General features: G+C 40.6%; 1 protein-coding gene across 3 annotated transcripts in view; it reads left to right on the forward strand.

The window, feature by feature from the left end:
- Window positions 1–23,017, forward strand: part of COLEC11 (collectin subfamily member 11) — a 41,527-nt gene that overhangs the window by 11,794 nt on the left and 6,716 nt on the right. For all 3 annotated transcript variants that reach the window (XM_040060579.2, XM_058420004.1, XM_040060580.2), the window contains 2 exons: window positions 5,676–5,831; window positions 11,980–12,051. In XM_040060579.2, the coding sequence (XP_039916513.1) occupies window positions 5,702–5,831; window positions 11,980–12,051 (202 nt within the window). In that variant the 5' untranslated portion in view covers window positions 5,676–5,701. The remainder of the gene's footprint in view (window positions 1–5,675; window positions 5,832–11,979; window positions 12,052–23,017) is intronic.

The raw sequence follows: 23,017 nt of genomic DNA on the forward strand, positions 1-23,017 counted from the left end.
CTCAGATACCTGAGAGTGAGGTACAGTTTAAAAAAAAAAAAAAAAAGTCACAGCATGAAAACTACTCAGTGAAATAAAACCAGCTCAAAGATTAGTCCTGTAGGATTATACAGAGGATTACAGTTACTCTGTAGCTGTTGGCTGGCTGAGCATTATTTGCCAGTGAACATCATTTGTCTTCTGCATTTTACATCCATTTGGTTTCAGCTTGACAAATCATCTGTATTGTTTCCTCTAGGTTCAGAATAATGGTGTGGAATTAGCCAATGGCACTTTTGGAGCCACTGGTAGATACAAGGACTTCATGCATGAGACATCAGCTGGCTCAAGTGATCTCCAAGCTTTCCATCCAGAGTTGGGGAGAAGTGTGGGAACTCAATGAGTGCCAGCTGGCCTGGCTGGTCCTGCAGCAGTTTTGAGCAAGCCTGTGGGGCCTTTGGGATTCTCCAATGAACTCTCAGGGACTTGTCATTTGAAGCTTGGCTTGAGAAACCTACTGAATCTTGGCAACTGAGGCATATTTCCTAAAGCTGAGAGGTCTTAATAATAGTTTTGAAATTATTGTGCTGGTTGCATCTATATGTTTTCATTTCTGATGGAGATAGAGACACTTTATTTTTTTTTTTTTTCCCCCAAAGTAAGTGCTGTCTTTTTCTTCTAATTTTTTTCCAATGCTTTCAGCTTTCACTGATTTTATGGCCACTGTTAATGGCCATAAATTTGACTTTTGACCCCTGCATAAGCAGTGAGAAAATATTCATGCTTCTACAAGTGCTGAACATGTCTAGGTTTCTTTCTGGCATTGGTTGTACCAATGCTGAAGATACTCCAAATACCAGGGACTGAATAGTGTTTGAAAAAACAGACTGGTTCTCTTTTGTCTGAGGGCCAGTTTCAGTGGAATTTAGTTTTCTTAAATGACTTTATGCATCTAGGTCTGAAAGGGCTTGAAAATAGGTCAGAAGGCAAGAAATTTTGTAGTATTTTTCTAGGATTTTAGAGTGAAAGGTACTGCTGTAGCATGTATCTGGAGATCAAACTAGTATTTCAATCACAGATAGAAATTTCAGCTGCAGAAGGTTTGTTTTTAAAGCAGGAAGAGATAGAGAAAGTGATATACAAAGCGCTTTTGGTTTGATTTCTACTATTAATGTGTCCCTTTTCTGCAGCCCCAGATTCTATAGAGTATTTAATGTGCAACCTCTTCAGAGATTCCTTCTGTTTGGGGCTCTTCTCAGACCAAGGTAATTTCCCTGAGTATTCTTATGGATCTGGGTATCGTTACCTGAATGACACTAAAGAAGCTCCTTTTTCTAGAACAAGTCCATTTCCTCTGCGAGTTGAGCTAATATGAGGTAGGGTGGGGTTGTATCCCCTCTCTCTGAGACATGTAAGTGTGACAGCAGGAAATGTGCTGAAGCTTTGTTGGAGATTTTGTTTTCCCCAAAATTTCCTTCATATGTGGCTGCTGAGCAGAGCCAAGAAGCAGCTTTGACAGTTCTCTGTTGTTTGATGTCTGTCTCATCTCTGAGCTGTGCAGGAGTTTGCAAAGGCAGATTAATATTTAACATACCTGGAGCCTTTGATCTTTCAGTTGGAGTCTGGATACATCTGAATCCTCATAAAATGCAGACAGAGGAGATGATGTTGCCTTTTATTCACTAATTCAGAGACTGGATTTCAATTTCTTCTTCCACCTCAGGCCATTTCATTCCACTCTCCAATTTGTCCATCAAGAATCCTTATCACCAGTCTGCCAGGTGCCCATGCTGAAACTGCCTAATTTCCAGGCTTTCAGCTGGGTGTCTGAACTATTTGGCTTGAAAGCCTCTTTGTCTGACCTTCTGAATCCTGAAGTGTTCCCACTACCTACATTAAAAAAGATGAGATATCCTGCCTAGGATGTCCTGCAGGCGGGTGACCAGGTGTTCTCCTGGGCCATAGGGTGGGTCTTGCAGACTAGGGCAGGTAGGACCCACTTTCTCTTTTTGCTCAGCCTGCAAACCCTTGTCTCTCAAGGTTGGCTGCTGATGAGGGTGTCTGAAAGAGACTTCCAGGCACATCCTCCTAGCTGGCTGAGGCAACCACAACTCACTGCTTTTCTCTGTAAGGGAGTGCTGGTCCCCCATATGGCATTGCAAATCATGTTCCTGCCAGGGACCCCTTCATTTTGCAGTCAACCAACACTGACTATTCAAATGCCAAGACTGGCCTTAGAAACCTTTGAAGATCTGGAAAAACACCCTTATCCTCCACCTTTCTCATTGACTAATTTTTGTTGCTCCCTCTTGCTTGCTGACTGTTGTGAATCAGAGACAGAAAAAATAGGCAGGACTGTCCACTGTGGACAAATTCCTTGTACCCTGGGGTTAGGAATCTCCTTCTGGGGAGATGTAGCCAGATTCAAGCTTAATGTTTCTTAAGTAATTTTGGTATGTACATGAGGATATTTTGAAGAAAAGTGCTCTCACAGAGACTGATACTTCAAAACTATCTCAAGACTGTGATCAAATAGTTTGCACAACCTTAGAAAACACCTGTAAAGTAGCTGGTGACTTGGCCTGGTTTCTAATACTTGTGGCTGGCCCTGTGCATAGGCAAGATAGGCTGTAGCCCAGAAAAAGAGAGCTCAGCAAATGTTTACTGCTGGTTTTATCAGTCAGAGCCCTGGGGAGTTGGCCTGGTTGCTCCAGGCAACCAGGATTCCAAGGCGTCCCAATTTCCATTGCTTTTTCTCCCTGACTATTGCAGTTCTTTATGTCCATCTTTGTCATATTGTCATAGAATCATAGGAAGATTTGGGTTGGAAGGGACTTTAAAGATCTTCTAATTCCAAACCCCCCTTCCATGGGCAGGGCATCTTCTACGAGACCAGATTGCTCAGGTTCCTCTGCAATCTGGCCTTGAACAATTCTGGCAATGGGGCATCCATAACTTCTCTGGGCAACCTGTTCTATTTAATTTACGTATCTCCTCTTTCAGTTTAAAGACATTCTTCCTTATCCTATCACTGTCTGTGTAAAAAGTCACTCTTCCTCTTTTTCTATAAGCCCACTTTAAGTACCAGAAGGCCCCAGTGATATCTCCCCTGAGATTTCTTTTCTCCAGGCTGAACAGCTGCAACTCTCTCAGCCTGTTTTTGTAGGAAAAGTGGTCCAGCCCTCTGATCATCTTTGTGACCCTCTCCTGGACACATTTTAACAATCCGTGCATGGCTTTAGGATGTGCCTTCTCCTCTAGCTCTTGTTCCTCATCCTTGGATGAGTCAATTTTGCCCTGTACTCTTGAGAAGCCTCAAGGGATAATTGCTGCAATTGTGACAAAACTTATCATGGCCTAAATATTTGAGCAGCAGTTCCACACTCTCCTAGGTATTCTGTCTGGTTGGCAAAGCTTGTCTATGAAATAGCTTATGCCTGACCCATTATAGGACTGCATGGCAAGTTGTGGAAATCCTCAGATAGTCCCTGTTCCTCCCTTGCCCCATGGGAAAATTACCTAGCATTACCCAGGATTACTTTTTCCCTAGGGTTTCCTGCCCTACTGCAGCCCATTAGACTATGATTGTATTGAGATCTCTTGACCCAAGAGCTCTTCCCAGCTCTAAGCAGAGATACCACCTTTTAAGGTACAGTTCTCCTGCTGCAGGTCTCTCTCCTTTGTAAAGAAACCTGGGGAAAGGATTTGGATCAAAAGGGACTCATGGCATACACAAGCCTTTGCACCAGATCTGGGTGATCAGTAAGAACTTAAGGGTGTATTGTGGCATAGCAACAGATGGTGTAGCAAGGGGCTTGTGAGGCAGAGAAACCTGGCCTGTAATTCACACAATGCCCTCCACACATGAGGAAGGAGACAAAGTCTGCTCCCATCAGATTCCCTTGCTGTGGTCTCCTAGGGGATAATGGAAGCACAAACAGGACAGTAATTCAGAGGGACAATTTATTCCCCGCAATTCCAAAATCATCTACTCGGCCTTGCTGCTAAGACATCTGTTATGCCAGCTAATACCTTCAAGCCATCCCAAAAATAACAGTTCCACTCTCCGAGATCCCCATTATATTCAGGCATACAGACCCACATACTGGTCCCACACCTGTGCCTAATCCTACTTGACTTATTTTTGAAGGGATTCGGGGAGTGGAAATTAATATAGCCCAATCTTCTTGCTCTAGATGTAAAATGCATGTGTCCTTATGATATCTATAAAAGATGATAAAAACTCTGTTATGACTTTCAGCTTATTTGTGTAGTACAGAGCTCTGCTTAAGGATGGACTGGAAAAACATATCAGAAATACATAAATATCACTTTTGTCAAAGTATTTTTACAGGCACCCTAAATACTGTCTTGACAATCCTTTCACAAAAACTCCATTTCTGTTTGGTTGTTTTCTGAGACATCTCTTCACAGCCTAATTTCAGGAAAGCCATTTCACTTGTCAGCTTAGACTAGAATATGTTTCCAAGGTGATTCTCTTCAGGAGTTATTGAAGACTCTGATTCAACTTCATTGAATGATACAGTGAAATATTACCTGCCTTCCACCCTCAATGGCTTATATGAGGGCTATTGTATCAGACAATTTGCCTGGGCACAATTCCAGTGCTCAGGTAGATGGGAAGTGAAGTTTCAGGCCTTTGAGTCAGTCTTATCTGCTACTGAATTTCCTGTTTAGAGCAGTATCCACCCTAAGTGGGAAGTTAGTACTGACAACTTTCAGGGCAAGGCCAGGTGGCCAAGAAGGCCAATGACATCCTGCTGTTTATCACCAACGGTGTGGCCAGCAGGACCAGGGCAGTGATTTTTCCCCCCTGTAGTTGGCACTGGTGAATTTACATCTCAAATCCTGTGTTCGGTTCTGGACCCCTCACTGCAAGAAGGACATGGAGATGCTGGAGTGAGTCCAGAGATGGGCAACAGAGCTGGTGGAGGGTCTGAAGTGCAAGTCCTGTGAGGAGTGGGGTTTAGCCTGGAGAAACAGAGATGCAGGGGAGACCTTATTGCCCTTTACAATTACTTGTAGCCAGGGTGGAGATGATATTTTTTCCCAGGTTACAAGAAAGATGACAAGAGGAAATGGCCTCAAGTTGTGCCAGAGGGAGTTTAGTTTGTATATTAGGAAAAAAATTAATGGAAAGGGTTGTCAAGCATTGGAACAGGCTGCCCAGGGAAGTGTTTTAGTCACTATCCCTGGATATATTTCAAAGCTATGTAGATGTGGCACTTGGGGACATGGCTTAGTGGTGGATTTGGCAGTCCTGGGTTAATGGTTGGCTGATGATCCCAGAGGTCTTTTCCAGCCTAAGAAATTCTGTGATTCTAAGCCTGCATGCTGTATTATCTCCTTTCACCTATCCAGATTGCTACCTCCAATGAGAAATCATGAACACAGAATTGCCTGCTATTAACATTGTTTAATCTCCTTCTTGTTTAATTAAATTTCTCCTGAGCTTTATCCCTTCCAGTCTAACACCAAAAAAACCTGCTAAGTGTGCTGCTGCCTGTTTTGTGTGTGTCTGAGGAACACATAAACTGCTTGGAGGAGCTGCACATATGCTATGTGTGTTATGGCACACAGATATGTATTGTGTTTGTATTGAGATGCTGCATGTGTTCAGAAACAGTTGAAAGCCTTTGGAATTCTTATAACTGTTTATTCATTCTTTTGTTTAGGAGTCAGTGACCTGTAAGTGCTCATTATGAAGAGAGATCTGGTTTTCTTGGTGACTCTAATTAGCCTTGCCTTCCTGTCACTGCTAAGATCTGGATATCCTCAACACATTGCAGAGGAGTCCTGTTCTGTTCAGATTCTTGTTCCAGGCCTCAAAGGTAATGTGAAAGTCTACTCCATTATTCAAATATTACTCTTTTTGTTCTAACATGCTTATTTGTATAACTGACTTTTAACAGAGACAAAGAAGATGCCTCTCAGTTGTCCTCTTATTTGCCCCAGTTTGTAGCCTCGTTAAAAATGGAATTTTAAGGTCCATAAGGTGAAATTAAGTGGTTCAGAGAATACATGCCAGTTTTCCAGACTTGCTCATGATCACTAGCGCTTGTTACTCTTATACATTGCCTGGTTGCTCTACCTGTGCTTGTACTGAACAGTGGTACACATACTCAAAAGTTGTAAAATCAGGCCCTACTTTATACCTGCAGGGGTTTTCATTTCCATTTTGAAATGTAATAGGAATTATTTTGTGTTTTCTTGTCTTTTGTTTGTCTTTTGATTTGTTAAAAGCCCAAATATGTCTTAGAAGAAAGCAAACATTAGTTAGGTCTTTGGCATTTCTATAGTTTTTGTGGGAAAAGAAGACATTTTTATAGAATATGCCCCCAAACTCTTGCCCAAAGAAGGCGGTGTAATGAGTTATTGATCTTTTCACAGGAAAAAATATGCCGCATAAGAAATCAACCACAGTGAAGAATTAGCATTTTAAAGCAACATCATCCATTATGGTTGTTGAAATCTCAGCCCTGTTTAGTCAATAACAATAATTCCCCTTGTGAAGACTATGACATTTCTGTTGAAATATAACACTTTTGAACATGGGGAAATACTTTTTAACTAAGGACAAAAAGACCCCATGAAAACCACCAGTTTATCATCAATAATAAATAAAAAAAAAGCATTGTGTAAGAACCACACAACAAACTTTTCAGTTTTTCTTGTAATTATGCCTTGTAGTGTCATAAAACCCACCTAACCAGAACTGGTGCCATTAATCTTATCTGTACAAATCTGGGGTTTGCCTGAGGGCCACAGACTGCAGGCATTGTCTGTTCTGGTTAACTGATTGGGAAGGGTGAGGCTCAGTTCTGTTTTGCAGTTGTTCACACAGCTAAATTGTAAGCCCAGCTTGGCCACGTTTGGCTGGGGTATAAATTGACCTCTCCAGATATTGCCCAATTTGTGTGTGGCTGCCCTCTGCTTGAGGCAAGAGAACTGGGTTGCAGGGATGCAGGCTGTGCTTGGCCAATTTGCTTTAAGAATATGATTTTTTTTTTTCATATTTATTATTGTTTTGTCTATTATTATTATTACAATAGATGCCGCTTTGGATGCCTGAATTCAACCAAAAGCTATTTTTTTCTATTCACTTCAATATGTGGTTTTTGATCTTAATAATATGTAAATCTTCTGCAGATATTCTAGTTAGAAAGCACTTTATCCAGGCCTTCTGAGGTTTAACTAAGGCTTGAGTAAAGTTGTTTAATTTGTTTGATAGATTTACTGTGTAAAAGGCATAAGATAGTGCTGTTAATGTGACTTTCAGAGGAGAACACAACCAAGTTGTCTGAATTTGCATGAAAGATCAGTCAAAGGGTCAGACTCCACAGCCCTAAGCTTTGAAAATATTTTTCATCAAAGAACTTGACAGTGTGAGTTTTGTGACTTCTTTGCATTGGTTTTCTTATTTTTATAATCAGTCAAAATTAGCATCTATGATTACCATTGTAATGCAAGGATGATGATGATGATTATTATTATTAGCAGAAGAGGTTTTTAAAGTGTGTAAACTGTGCAGGACCCTTTGGCAGAAGACAATTCTGAGCCTCGAAACCAGAGAGAGGCCTGAAAACCTTTGTGTTAATTATTTCACTCGGTTTCATAAAATATAACCCTTGCAAAATTAAGAGAGATTGATGTACAGGTTCAGTGAAACACAAAATGGTCTGATACAGACCTAGTTAATGTGAAATCCCTAAAAAGCTTTCAGTGCTCCAACTATGCTGTCAAGGGGACTGGCTCAGAGAGGTGGTGATGAGATCCTCTTGTCCCCCACTGGCACAACTCCAAGCCATTTCACTGGCCAAGGCTTCCTTTAAACTGAGCGCACGTATGGCCATGTGCCCAAATTTCTCCTCCTGTGCAGCAGGATTTGCCCATTGCAGCTTTTAGATCTGCACCACCTCCTCCTCCTCTGCTGCGCTGCCAGCAACATCTCCAGTGGTGGAGAAATAGAGTGCCACACTGCTGCTGGGCATGGCTCTGCCAGAATTTGGGAAAAACAGGTACAGGGAAAAAATGCCAGAAATTAGGGAGACAGTGGGATATGTGAATGACAGAGGATAGACACTTAAGAGGTGGTGCAAAAAGTGGAGCCCAAATGGGGTGATGAAAGAGAAAGTCATCAGGGAGAAATACTCAAAAGCAGGGGAACGTAAAGGGGGAATTTTAGAAGAACAGAAAGGGATAATAGGGAAAAAAATTGAAAAAAGAAGAGCTCAAGAATGAGACTGAGTGGAGAGACTATAAACTCAATGAATGTAAAATGACACAAAATCAATTAAGATCCCATAGAGTAAAAGAGGAAATCAGAAGGGGCATGAGATGAGGATGAAGGTGGAGATGGATGAGGAAGAAATCCAGTAAAGACAGCAAGAATAGAAAAAGCAGAAATGAGATTAAGGTTGACAGTTTAGGTCTTATGGACTGATTTTGGTCATTTGTGTTGTGTGTTTGTGTATTTGGGGTATATTTGTTCTGGTTTGATTTTTCTGTGGAATTTTTTGCTTCTTTCTTTGTTTTTTGTAGTTATTTTGGTGGGGTTTTTTTAGGGAGGCAGGTTTTGGTGGGTTGGTTATTTTTTTAACTGACAAGTATAAAGGAGTAAGATGAAAAGTGTAAGAGAAAAACCATGGCTCTGAGAATGCAGACAGCAGACTGAACCATGTTTTAGAAAATCAGCAGTATTAATAATAAGAAAAGTGTGCTGTGAGTGGAAAAAAAAAAAAAAAAAAGGATGATGAAGCCTTACTACACAGCTCACTTATACTCTTCCTAAAGTCCAGTTTCTTTTGATAGGCACATGAAATTGAAACTACTACCATTGTGGAGAAAAAAATAACACAGAACAATCCTTTGTCACCCTGGTTTTTCTGAGTTTTTTAAAGCCTTCTGATTGTTCATAAGATGGAGTCAGTCTCTTTAGCTTCTGTACAATATTAGGAGCAGTCTTCCCTTTTTTCTCACACATGTAACATAAACAAATCCTTTGTTTGTCATTCCCTGTCCTTTGTTTTTCATTCCCTGTCCTTTGTTTGCATATTTCTAACCTGAAAACAATTGTAACTGACAGTTGGTCTGGCCATTCAGCCGGGAAGTGATAACTCCAGAAGCCAATCCACAACCAGACCCACAAATGTATAAAAAGTAAGAAATAAACAGGCAGGGAGCTCTCAGCCTTGGGCTCTCTCTAAGGAACATCTCTGCCCTGCAAATCTCACGTCTCCCTGTGGTTGCTTTGTGTGTCGCGATCAGAATTCTTCAAAGCTTAAATTCTCAGTTTGCAATGTTGTTTTGTCTCCCTTCTAGAGTCTAAAGCAGGAGCTGTCTTAATGGTCTCAGTGACCTTCAATACATAAAAAAGTTGATGCTACATTAAAAACCCCAATTTTTTACACTCACACTTGATGCATCTACTCACACAGGGAATATGAGTAATGTAAAGAAGTTATAACTAGCCAGGAATGCTTAATAGCTCACATAGTTAATATTTGGTGTGCTATTTTCATTGCACATTGTAGATGGTACAGCTTACGGTAGGAAGTTGCAAATATAAGCATAGGCAAATCCTGTCCCAAAGAATTCACAAAAGGAGGCAAATCAGCAGCAGTTGTAAGATATATCGCCTGAATTAAGAAAGATATCTCCCAGAGATGATGCAGGAAAGACTTGTAGTAGTGTTGGGCCATGACCATACCACAGCTCATGTTGGCGGCAGGGCTAAATTTCTTTCAGGATTATGCGGCATCTCAACACTGTGGAGCACTACTAACTACATCTCACGCTGTCTCAGCTGCAAAGACAATGCTGCGCTGTGCTGACAAAGAAAGTACTGTTTCACGCAGCGGGACTGGAGCACATATCCAGGAAGGGATGGAGAGGAGACTGAGCAAGAGGTGCAAGTGCTAAGCGTCTATGGCTGGTGGAAGAGGCCACAAGAGATCAGTCGGGTAGGGATCATAATGCACAGATCCCAGCCTCCTGTTCTGAAGGAACCTGGCTCTAGATGAAGGGACTGCAGACCAGAAGGGAGGCATGGGTGTGTCTTCCTTTATTTCATGAATCAAGAAGTTAAACATTATTGTTTATTGGTGGAAAATTAAATTGATGGAAATTTCTTGACAGAAAACTCTTTTGTTGCCCATGACACCTGCACAGGCTTTTACTTCCTCAATTTGCACAATGCTCAGAGTACAAACAGCAAGAATAGGGACTTACACAAGGCAAAGCTGAGCTGTACCACTGATCAGTTCCTCTTGGCCAAGGTCTTTGTCTTGCTCCTTAAAACAGCTGATAAGAAAAAAACGTTGGCTGCTCTGTAGCTGGGGCTGTAATGGAGTAATCTCCTGGAGAAAGTTTTTAAAACACCCACACTAAGGAATGCGGTGTCATCGTATTATGAGAATAAATGCAGGCAAGTGTAATGGCCTGGAGCAAGAGTGATCTATTTTATTGATCCCTAATGCACAGCTTTCACTCTGAAGAACATGTAAAGCAATAGGCTGTAATAGCCTGCTCTCAGCCTCTAGGGAGCAAGGAAAAGTCATTGTCAGGATTTATCTTTGGGAAGCAAAGAACTCATAACCAGCACTGAGGGGTGAAAGGCAATCGTACAAAGCCTATTGGTTACTTGGTAATAAAACTGTGACGTTCCCAAATGTGCCAAATTATAGCCTGTTTCATACTAACAATATTATTCACTGGGGATTATGTGAAGTTTGTCCTCATTAAGGTCAGAGAATGGCCTATTTTTGCATGTCTGAATGCAGGGAAGATGGTCTGGAGCAGCCTGAAGAATGAAAATATAACAGATGGAGGGCTGAGTTCAGCTCACAGCCATGTAGGTCTACAATAAAGAGATGGAAAAAAGGCTGGAGGCTACATATTTGAAATGTGCCATGGTGAGACATGTTTTTACATGTCATCTCTGTGACTCCTCTCTGAACCACTGCTTCCAGCTATGCCAGGGAGATGTGGTACATGATAACCATTGACTTTCCTGCTGTGGTGCTCCCATCAGCTTCCTGGAGAGCAGCTAATGCTCACCCTCCTCCATAAAAATACAGTGTTGGGACATTGTATGCACTGTTCTAACTCTGGATTTTACATACCAACACTTTATTTTCTGTGGAAGCCATAGAACTTTCTTCTCCTTCCTCATATAAATCTTGTTTGTCATGGTGGCTGTATAAATCATTATTTAGCCTTCTGTTTATCAGAAGATTTTGTATCAGAGATTTTTTATCAATGACAGACTACAGTAGTAGTACAGTTGTAGGAGGCAAAACAAGTTAAGCATCCCCAAATTTTTAATGAAAGGCACCAGGGAGGCAAACACTTTTTACAGAAAGTGACATTTAAATATGCTGAATATAATGATGCACCATGAGTTTTGTGCATGTAAATACACTACATAGTGGTTCATACCTCAGAGATTAAAAGGCACTATAACTCAGGATATGGAGCAGGGAGTCAATGTTTTCATGCTTAAAAATGGTTCTTTAATGATGAATGTAGCAGTGCCTTCTTATAGATCTCAAAAATGGTATTTTTTTTCTTTTAATTTGAGGTCATAGTTAAGACATTTTCACTTGAGACTTAAGCATGTCCTTAGCAGAGGCTCGGAAAGAGTTTGGCGAAATCTTATGTGTTAAGCTGGGATCTAATTCTGAAGCTTCTGCTTAAGTGAATTGTGCTCTTGGCTTTTTAGAGGTCAGTGATATAAGTAACATCCACAAAACTAGACCTGTTGTATAATACTTCAGTAATGTATTGACAAGGTTTGCCGGTGTCTACATCAACTGAAGAAGGATCTGTTTTCTGTCCATCAAGTAAAGCTGTAAAATCAGATCACACCTGCTTCTTTATTTTTTTCACTGGAGAGAATGGCATTCTTGTCACTGTTGCTAACAGAAAGTAGTCCAGGTTTAATACAATTCTTCTTTTCATTTATTTTTGTGTCAACAGGGGAGACTGGAGAAAAGGGGGAGAAAGGTGCTCCAGGTCGTCCAGGCAGAGTTGGACCTCCAGGAGAAAAAGGTAATTTTGATAAAGGAGATGTTTTGACAGTCATTCCTGAGAAAATGCTGCTTTTTCTTGTGAGATGATGATGATAGGGGTCCTTGCTCCCTTACCCGGGCAACTAATTCATCCTTGGCCATTTCTTTTACGACTGTTGTGGTTTAACCCCAGCCAGCAGCTCAGCCTCACGTAGCCACTCACTCACATCCCCTGGTTCGGATGGGGGAGGGAATCAGAAGGGTAAAAGAGAGAAAACCCATGGGTTGAGATAAAGGCAGTTTAATAGGGAAAGCAAAGGTCACATGTACACAAGCAAAGCATAATAAGGAATTAATTCATTGCTTCCAAAGGTAAGGCAGGTGTTCAGCCATCCCAAGGAGAGCAGGGCCCCATGACATGCAACAGTGACTTGGGAAGACAAACGCCATCACTCCAAGTGCCCCTCTGTTCCTTCTTCTTTCCCCAGCTTTGTATACTGAGCACAATCCCTTATGTTAGGGAATTTCCCTTGGGTCAGCTGGGGTCAGTGGCTGTTGTCCCCTCCTAGCTTCTTGTGCACTCCCAGCCTTCTTGGTGGTGGGGTGGGGTGATGAGCAGAAAATGCCTTAATCCTGTGCAAGCACTGTTCAGCAAAAATGAATAAGTTTCTGTGTTATCAACATTGCTTTGATCACAAATCCCAAATATAACACTCTCTGAGCTACAATGATAAAAAATAACTTAATTTAATTTAGCCAAAACCAGTACAACTATATGCACTCATTTGTAGACTAAGTATTACTTTGTGGTTAAAAAAATGTATTTTGGAAATAATAAAAAAAAAAAAAATCTTGATTCTTTGAAAAGGTCTCTGAAGAAAGGCATCATAATATCTCCTTCAGAACATTTCTGCAAATGAAAACCTCACATTAGATCAGAGGGAAAAAAAATCACAAGGCTTGATTTTCTTGTTTCTTTTTTTTTTTTTTGTGAATTTGGACACTCACAACATCTTGATTAAAATTGTTGGGGGAATGCAGCAAGTCATAATAGGCAGAGATGAACATGAGTGCTCCCACATTTTTTTGGATATGGGAAAATGGTGATAAACTTGTTTGCATTGTAGTTCAAAAATATTTTGATCTCTTGAGAGGAATGGTGCTCAACAGTGTTATACAACTGAGAAAATGTAGCATTTCTGTCTTGCAGGAAATTCTGTCTTTTCACATTTGTTTTTCTCCTGAAGCCAGGAGGAAATTTGACCTTCATAAATTTTCCTGGAGGTGTGTGTTCTGAAATTAGGAGAATTCTAACTCTTTTATTTCAATATTGAAATTAAAGATTGACATTCCTGTCATTAAAAGGTTGGAGTTAGTTTTTTACTGAACTGAGTTTACAATGTTTCTTTCAAAGTAATTGTAGAGATAATTTATACTTCCTGATGATGATGCATGATCCATTATGTTGTTCTTTTAGGCAGTTATGGAAGTCTGATACTGATTACCCTGGGACCAAAATCCATAGCTAGAGGTCTTCCTCCTACAATGCATTGAAAAATTTATAACTTCCATGAGCTGTGTGTGTTCAGTCAGTGTATATTGCTTATGCAGACATACTTTCAAGGATGACTCTTAGAAAAAAAGTATTGGAGACTAAAATTTTGCCTCTTGCAAGGCAATGCAGCCTGAAGTGTAATATGACAGAGTAATTTAGGTTAAAAGGTTGTAAAGAGCTCATCTAATACAATCGCCTGCTTTAAGCAGGGTAGATTTCCATATTAGAGCAAGTTTCTCAGGGCCTTGTCCAGTACACTTTTGAAATACTCCAAGGATGGAGATTCCATTTATTTTAATGGAATTTCCATATTTTAATCAGTCTGTCTCACTGGTGTCATTGTGAAAGACCTGTTGCAGCTTGTAATCATTGCATCTTGCCATTTCTCTGTGTGTCTTTGAGAAAAAAAACATGCATCTTCTCTAGAAATGGCTTGTAAGTAGTGGAAGACTGCAATTAATTCTGTCCTTAACTTTCTGTATTCCAAACTAAGTAAAAGTATCTTCCTTAGCTGGACTTCGGTTTGCTTCTCATGTATAAGAGTCCAAAAATCTCTGGGTCCTCTTATGCAAAGGCGTTTTTTACCCAGCCGTTGACCGGACTTCATCAAAGCACCACAGGTGAGGAATTCAGGATCTGGCTGAACCCATGATATTCCTGTCAACATAGTTCTGCAGCTTGTTGAGCTCCTCCTGACTGGCAGGGCCATCCTCCAATGCACCAACCATTCCTACCAGCATGGAGCATCTTCTACTTCTTTCTCCCTTTCAGCAGCGAAGGACTCATAAGCAGTTGCTAGTTGGATTTTGGCAACCTTGCAGCAGCACCAGCTAGCCCTCTCAGCACACTTGGATGCCCTGTGGGCAGGACCATGGGCTCACGTGCATCCAGGTGAAGTAGTCCCTCACTATTGTCAAAAAGCTGCCATGAGTGGCTTCTCCTCCCCAGATCTTTACTACCAGACACGCAGAACTGGGAGGCCACAGAGCAGACCTTGCCAGCAGAGACAAGGGCAAAGAAACCACTAAGTGTCTTAGCCTTCTCTGTGTCCTTTGGCATGAGGTTGTCTTGGCAGCTTCTTGAGAACCCCTCTCATTGTGCTGTCCTGCATGTTTCTCTATCCTGGCATTTTGTCATGTCGCTTCAGAATGCTTTGGACCATCTGAGATGTGGAAGTACTCTTTTTAAGTCAGGTCAATCCATGTTGTAGCATTTCATTTTTTTATTTTAAACGGTAAAAATGCATTTGTTTGAAAAATAGTTCTCATAAGGTATGCCTGATTACGGTTAGTAACAGTGGTAATTTCCCAGTTTTTCATCCCTCTAAAAGTCCAAAATTCTCATGAGACTGAAAGAAGAAACACTGAAGTGGAAACAAACTGCAAGAAAACATATATGAAACAGAAAAGAGATTAAAGAAATTTGAATATTAATGCATACTCTATTGGTATTTTTCTAGGCAGTACTTTCAACTAAACACAGGCAAAATTTCTTACTACTTCTGTAGCAACATATTTTTCTGCTTTCCTTTGTGCATACAGAAATTTCTACAAACAAGTTATTGTTTAAAATAGATTCTAATTAACTAGTCTTTTCATTAATGCTGTACATTTTATAGGTATGTCTTCATCAACTCCACAAATGCTTTATCAAAGAAAAAAACCCCAAAACATAGATACCTGAAAACCAATTTGGATTATATGGCTCCACTTTCCATCATGGCACTATATCTAGTATACTTTGAATTGTCACAATGCTGCCTAGATAAGCAAACAGACTTCACAGATGTAATTTCTAGTCTATGGAAAGGACACATAAGAATATACAACTTTGACCTGGAAAAACATTTCAGTCTCCTGACCTTTCAGTCTCTGGTTAACCTCCACAGACTGTGTAGTGTTCACACCTGTAGCTAAGTTCATGCATAAATACTTAAATACATAAATCTAGACTCTCAAGCTGCTTGAGAATGAGTATATTCTCTTCCAGAAGACCAAGGATTTTCCCATTTCTTTTCCAGAAGATGGAACATTGAGACAAAAATAAAATATAACAATATGCTTTCCAAAAACCACTGTTCCTTCTCTTTGCATTTGTCCCTAAAAACACCCATGGACAGCAGCCCTGCTTCTACAGTAGTCTGATGAATTTCAGTCGGTGTGTTAGCATGTGTTCAACCCCTTGTATTTCTCTTGAAGACTGATAACTTTTGTCTTGGTCTAATATTTTGCTCCTTCTGTTTAGCAAGCTGCTAAATTTAATTTTATTATTCTCCTCTTTGAGTAAGTGATGGTTTACATGAGGGAGAAACTTCTACCACATTTGTAGAGTTTTCTACTTTTGATCTTAATTTACATTATCAAAATCACACTAATCTTTTTTCTTTTCTTTCCCCTTTCTTTGTTTCATTTTTTTCTAGCAAGTTCATCTAAGAAACTGTGTTCAGTTTCTTTGAACTCCATAGGTATATAATAACCATAAAATAACTTACAAAAGAAGCTATCTTCTTATGGCATATTTGACCTGAAATTAACACCTCAAGATCAGAAAGTGCTGCAAATGTTTTTATCATAGCCTTTCCTCATGATATTTTCAGATTTTGGTAACTGAGAAAGTGATAGAAATTAAAACTTTCTCGTGCTTACCTGAAATAAATCTTGTTCTGGCTGTCCTGATGCTTCAGGGTGACATCAGAGGTACTGATGTCTTTGGGTGCTGATTAAGGTTAAATTCCACTTACTTTCCTCATTGCTTTTAATTAATTGTATAGGTCAATTATGATGCATAGCATGTCAGCAGAATATAAAATTGTGTTGGCCTTATGTAAAGCATGGGGCACTGGGTCGAGTACAATAGCTGTTTCAGATGAAAGCAGTGTGTACTGCAGTGCAAGTTTTGGAGGGTAAAGTTCACAGAAATAATTTTCCCCACTTGCACTGATGGCTGTACTGTGCTCTCCTATATTGGGCGTAAACTCAGTTATTTAACTGAGTCCTGGCGCAGTCTGTGAGGCCGTAACTTCCATGTATTAAAATTCCACACATAGCTCAGCAACAGTACTGTCCTGTGAATATTCCCAGAGCCCCTTACAGCAATCAAAATAAGGAGGTGAAGGTGGATTTACACTTGCAATGTAGCATCAAGGGAGTAGAACATTAAAAACAGGCTCTTGAAGATATTTCAATTTTCTTACAGCCATGACCATTTAAGATGTTGTAGTGGCTTCACATTTGCCAAATTCTGGTTATCAAATTTAGTGTAGTGATCCTAGTGTTTATTCTCTTTTTGTGGGAGAAAGATTATGAGAAAAGCAAAGCAGGCTCAAGCTTAAAAACAAACAAATAGTTTTATTAACACACACTAAAAGAATGGAAAAACAAAGTTGGTGAAAAAACTAAAACAAAACAGAATGAAACTCCAAAAAACCCCCCACTCTTCCCTTTCCCTACAAACTGTTAACTTTTCTACAAAACAACACAGAGACAAAACTTGTGATTTTCAGTCAGTTTCACCATTTGAAAATAGTCTTTCATCAGTTCTTTAGGAGAAGAGTCTCTCTTAAGAGTCATGGATCCCACTGACAACAGAGAACAGCTCTCTTGTGGGTTTTAGCTGTCAAAAAAGCAGCCGCCCAGGGAAACCTGCCTTTGTGATCCCTTCCATTAGCAGGTTCCCAAGCTGCTTATGGGTCATGGGTCTTAGCCTTTTGCATATTGGGGTGTCAGCTTTTAAAAATGAGTAACTCCAAAGGCAAAGGATTCTTCATTTCAATGAACAGAGATATGTTCTCACTCTTCACTGCCTCAGAAAGCTTCTCATCTCTATCTCTGTTCAGGCATCTTATGGGATTAGTATCACTTGGTCCATCACAAACACCTCTGCTCAAATCCACACACAAATCTAATCAATCATCTCCCCAAATGCATATCCTTCCCACGATTTAAAGGGATAATCTAAATATAGAGCTCATTTCCATGGCTCAATTAGAATGGAATGGCAAACTCCTCAGCCCCTGTCCCAATAGTCCTTTCACTCTTGTTCCACGGACTTCATGCTGTTTCTTCTCTATGTTCACTCTGTCCCTTTCCTTTCTCTCTCAGGGAAGGGTTAAATCTGCCCAGAGTCTTTGTTTCTCTCATTGCAGATCATGGTGTTAGATTTTCAAGGGGATAGGGGAGGCGGGGTGGGGGGGGAGGAATTCACGCTGAAAGACCGGAGATCAGAGGACCTGGGCAGTCCAGAATTAAAAAACAAAACAAAACAAAAAAAACAAAAAAAAAAAAAAAAAAAAAAAACCCCAAAACAAAACAAAACAAAACAAAAACAAAAACAAAACAAAACAAAAAAAACCACACACACAAAAAAAAACAAACCAACAAACCCCGAACAACAAAAAAACCCCACACCACCTCCAGGCAGGATCATAAATGCCTATTTTGCCCACCCCTCAGTGTAAATCGTGGCGGGCCCCGGCCCAGCCAGGCCCGTAGCTGCCGTCAGGGCCCGGCCGGCAGCGCCTGCCCAGCGCCCCCTGCTGGCAGCAGCTGGGCCCGGAGGCACAGCCCGGCCAGGGCCGCTCCTCTGGGCCCGGCTCAGCCCGGCCCCGGCCCAGCCCCGGCTGCCGTAGGATGTTACCTCTCTCTCTGGCCAAAGGGAAAAGGGCTCATCTGCAGGAAATCAGGGGTTTTTATAAGGGCAGTGCCCAAAGTCGCATTTGACATTCTCAGTGGTCAAAACAGATGCCAATATCCCAAACTAATCTTCTGATAGGTCCCTGTCCTTTATAAAGCAATTCCCAGGTCCTGACCAGGAAATACATTCCACATTTCTCCATAACTAAAAAAGTAAACTATGCCAACCCATGACAACATGTAAATTACCTCTTCGTAGTTCATGCACATCACGATTACTTCTTCTCTCACCTATCCTCCTTTTTTTTGCAATAATACGCATACTCTCTACTCTTGTGCAAACCAAGCATCAGTCTACTATACCTTTAATAGCTCTTCTGATGGAGCAAAAGTCTCACCTGAAGTAAAAAAGTTTATCAAGGAAAAAAAAAACCAAAACAAACAGAACTTTAGTACTTTCTGAAAACTTGTAAGTGAAACAGACAAACAAAAAGCACCTACACATTAGCTTTCATTTATGACCACTCACTTCTCACTTTAAAAAAGAAAAACACCTTGTTGTGCCCTGTGCTCCCACTCTTTCAAAGTGAACTTGTCCTGAAAATCACATGAAATACCTCTCTCTGGCCAAAGGGAAAAGGGCTGCCCTGCCGGAAATCAGGGGTTTTTATAAGGGTACTGCCCAAAGTCGCATTTGACATTCTCAGTGGTCAAAACAGATGCCAATATCCCAAACTAACCTTCTGATAGATCCCTTTCTAAGATAGGTCCTTTCTAAAGCAATTCCTGACTAGGAAATAAATTCCACATTTCTCCATAACTAAAAACTAAACTGTGCCAACCCATAACACATGTATGTTATTTTAGTGTTTTAATTTCAGCCTTTACACATTGTACTTAATTTATGTACATCTATATTGGTCTGTGATATAAAGTCACATACTGTACTTGGGCTTAGAACTCAACTTTGCAGTGTTAGTGATTTTGGCTTTTGCCAGCTAACACTTACCCAGGCAGTTTTGGGCATCTTTTGGGAGCTAACACAATGAGCAGCTTGCAAGATTATACTGGCTTGAAGAGTAGGACAATTTACTATCATAGAGTGTCCCATTCTCGACCACCCTGGCTCCCACTGCCAGGGAACAGTCCCAGGCATTTAGTTTACTAATACAGGCACAGCCTCTTAAGTAGAAGGGAAGACTCATTAATTTAACTGGATTGGAGCCAGAGTGCTCAGTCATTTGTATAATCAAATTCTAAAAAGATGTAATAATATCTTAATTTATATTTTATTATTAGTGATTGCTCATTAATATGTAATCAATCAATCCTTTGCATTTCTGAGTCAATTTCTACCTGAATTTATTGCTCACTAAGGAGTGCTGCAGGCAGTATTCCATATAAAAGTCCTGACATTGACAGTTGTGAATTCACAAAGTGGGTATCTGGTTCAAAACTGTCTTTTGGTTTCACCTGAACTCAGTAGGATTTTGAGAAAATCCTGCTAAACTGAGTGGGGAAAGAGGTGGCAGATGGGCTTCAATTTAAATAAATATATTGCCTAGGGACATTAGGGATGCATGATTTAATTCATACTTAAATGATGCCAAAACTCCAAACTGTCGCTTGAAACTCGAGGACTGCTCTGAAGTTATTAACAAGAGTCCCAAGGCCATCAGAGCACTGCCCGTCATCACAAAAGGATGACAAAAGGACAAAAACCAAAACAGGGTGCTTCTTTTTGCAGATGATTTTGTTCTGTACAAAAGCCTGACATACCCTGTCTCAAGATTGAATGTTCTTCTGACCTCTGTCTCTCAAGAAGGACTTGAGAGGTGAGAGATGGGCACCAAGAACATGAAAAAGAGGAGTTGCCTCACCAGGAGAAACTGGACAGGTTGAGACTCTTGCATCTGTACAGAATAGTCTGAGGAGGTTATAATCAAGATTACAGAATCACCATATCCCATCATACCTGAACCAAGAGGCACTCTCTGAAGCTGCTGGGGACAGATCCATCAATTCCACCTGCAGAGAGTGGTGGGGGTTGTGGGATCTTCCTGTACTGCACATTCTGCTTCCACCACAGGAAACAAAGTCTTGGGCTAGAGGGACCACAGATTTGAAGAAGCTTGGTATTATATTATTAACATAATTCTAGCAAGGTAATGTTTCATGAGGGCAGTTATTTGTCTTTGTTTGTCTCTGAATAGAAACTCCTCCATTCAGGAATGTACTGCACTATTTTCATTTTTGTTTTGAGTGTACCTTTAAATCCTTTAAACTTTTCTGCTGCCTTCCTAGATCAGATTTTTTCTCCCTATCTTTAGTTTCCTTTACAAATTTTCTAACTACCCTGATTTCTCGTTAGTATAGATTGGTAATTGTTTGCTTTTCCCCCCCCTCCTGCTTGCTGTGCAAAGCTTTTAAAGTTTCACTTTGTCATTATGATACTTGTCTAACATGGGTGGGATGGATCACTACTGAGAGGTGTTTATTTTTTCATTGCCTACTGTGAGAGTTTAAATGAATATCTCAGACTGAAACCCCTAACTTTAAGATGTCTAATGCTGGGTGAAATTGATTTACCCTAGCTACATAAAATGCCTCCTGTGATTATGCACTGCTCATTCGTATAAGAATATCTGTTTGACATCGTTGGTGACACAGAAGATGGTATTGAGGGCACCCTCAGCAAGGTTGCCCACACCAACCAACCCTGTGGCACAGTCAACATGCTGGAGGGAAGGAATGCCACGCAAAGGGACCTGGACAGGCTTGAGGTGGGCCCATGAAGTACAACAAGACCAATTGCAAGGTCCTGTACCTGGGTTGTGGCAATCCCAAGTACAAATACAGACTGGGCAGAGAATGGATTGAGAGCCTGGAGGCAAAGAACTTGGGGGTGGTGGTTGAAGAGAAGCTCAACATGAGCCGGCCATGTGCCCTTGCAGCCCAGAAATTCAACCACACCCTTGGCTGCGTCAACAGCAGCATGGGCAGCAGGACAGGGGAAGCGATTCTCCCACTCTGCTCTCATGAGAACCCTGGATGAAGTGCTGCATCTGGCTCTGGGACCCCCAACATAAAATGGACATGGACCTGCTGGAGGAGGTCCAGAGGAGGGCCACAAAGGTGATCAGAGAGATGGGACACCTCTGCCTTGAAGACAGGTTGAGAGATATGGGCTTCTTCAACATGCAGAAAAGAAGGCTTCAGGTAGACCTTAGAGGACCTTCCAGTAAAGGCGACCTACAAGAAAGCTGGACAGGGACATTATACAAGGGCATGTAATAATAGGACAAGGAAGAATGGCTTTAATCTGAAAGAGGGCAGGTTTAGATTAGATAAAAGTAAGAAATTCTTTACTGTGAGGATGGTGAGACACTGGAACAAATTTCCTGGAGAGCTACAGATGCTCCATCCTTCAAAGAGTGTTCAAGGGCATGTTGGATGGGGCCCTGAGTAACCTGGTCTAGTGGAAGGTGTCCCTGCCCATGGAGGGGGGTTGGTACTAGATGATCTTTAAGGCTGCTTCCAACTCAGCCCATTTCATGATTCTATGAGAAGATCTAACTTCTTGTAGCCACCGTTCCCTCACTGATCACTGACCTTCACTGGTGTAGATAATTTAGATTTTTCAGTGTATAGCAGTTCTGTAGCATATTGACATATTTGGAATTTTGTGATTTCCAGTTGCCAATATTTTTTTAAAAACTAAGCGTCCTGAATGTAGATTACTACTATAGCATCACTATATCCTTTAAAATTATATTTAATTATATTTAAAAATATCATTCTCAGTCAAGTCAGGCTAGCTATTTGCATTGGGAACACTGCTGCAAGACTATTGAGGTGTACTGGGAGAAAGACTTTTTAATCTTCATCTATATCTTATGTTCTTTTTCTAAGTATCCTCTGCAGATTGCTGTCAAAGATGGTACTAGATTCAAGAGGCCTTTGGTGTGGTTTGGTAGACTTCTACTTTCATTGTTAGGTAGGTGTCTCTGATGTCCTCTATGTCAAATCATGAATGTGATTTGATTTGTCTTAAAATCCTTAAGTTTGGGAAGAAAACTACTGTTCTCTTCTTTTTAACTTGATTAAACTAAATTTGTCTGTGACATGGTGAATTTGCATTTCTGCTAGATTTGTCTTTTTGATGCCTTTTTCTTTTTCTAGGTAGTTTTATACCTTCTTATCTGTTCCAACATGCTCCATGACTCCCATTTATAGTATTGCACAGAGTCAAATCCCTCATTTTTTTACTTGTTTTGCAGCCCACCATTCATTCTTGAATATTCTTTCTTCACATGTTTATAGGCCTGAAAAAGCTGCCAAGTAGATAATTTAGAATTTCCATCTCTTCTGTTCCTTCCCAAATCCTTTAAATCTTCTATAATTGGTTCCAGTATGCCACCTTCATCTGAGAGATGACAGATGACTTTCTTCAGTTCTCTATTCCCTCTTTGTGTTTGATTTCCTATTTTTGGTCTATGGAGACTTAATTTCTTTTATTGTCCCCATTTCTTTCCAGCTATCACTTCCTGATTTCATTAAGACTCCTCAGACTACATTTTTGACAACTATAAGGCCACTAGAAAGGGCTTTACAAAAGGTATTAAAACTTTTGAAACCCTGAAGGCAGATGGGTCTCTCCTGAAACTGTGATTTATTCTGCAGAGGAAGCAGAATAAGCAAGCCCCTGGAGTGGAAGCAGGGGTTAGTCACTGTAAGAGAAACCCAAATGTGAACAATTCTTTTAATGAGGAAAGGAGATTTAATGTATGTCTTCATTGCTTGAGATAACACACTTTCCT

The sequence above is a fragment of the Hirundo rustica genome, chromosome 3 (assembly GCF_015227805.2).
Source record: "Hirundo rustica isolate bHirRus1 chromosome 3, bHirRus1.pri.v3, whole genome shotgun sequence".
NCBI lineage: Eukaryota > Metazoa > Chordata > Aves > Passeriformes > Hirundinidae > Hirundo > Hirundo rustica.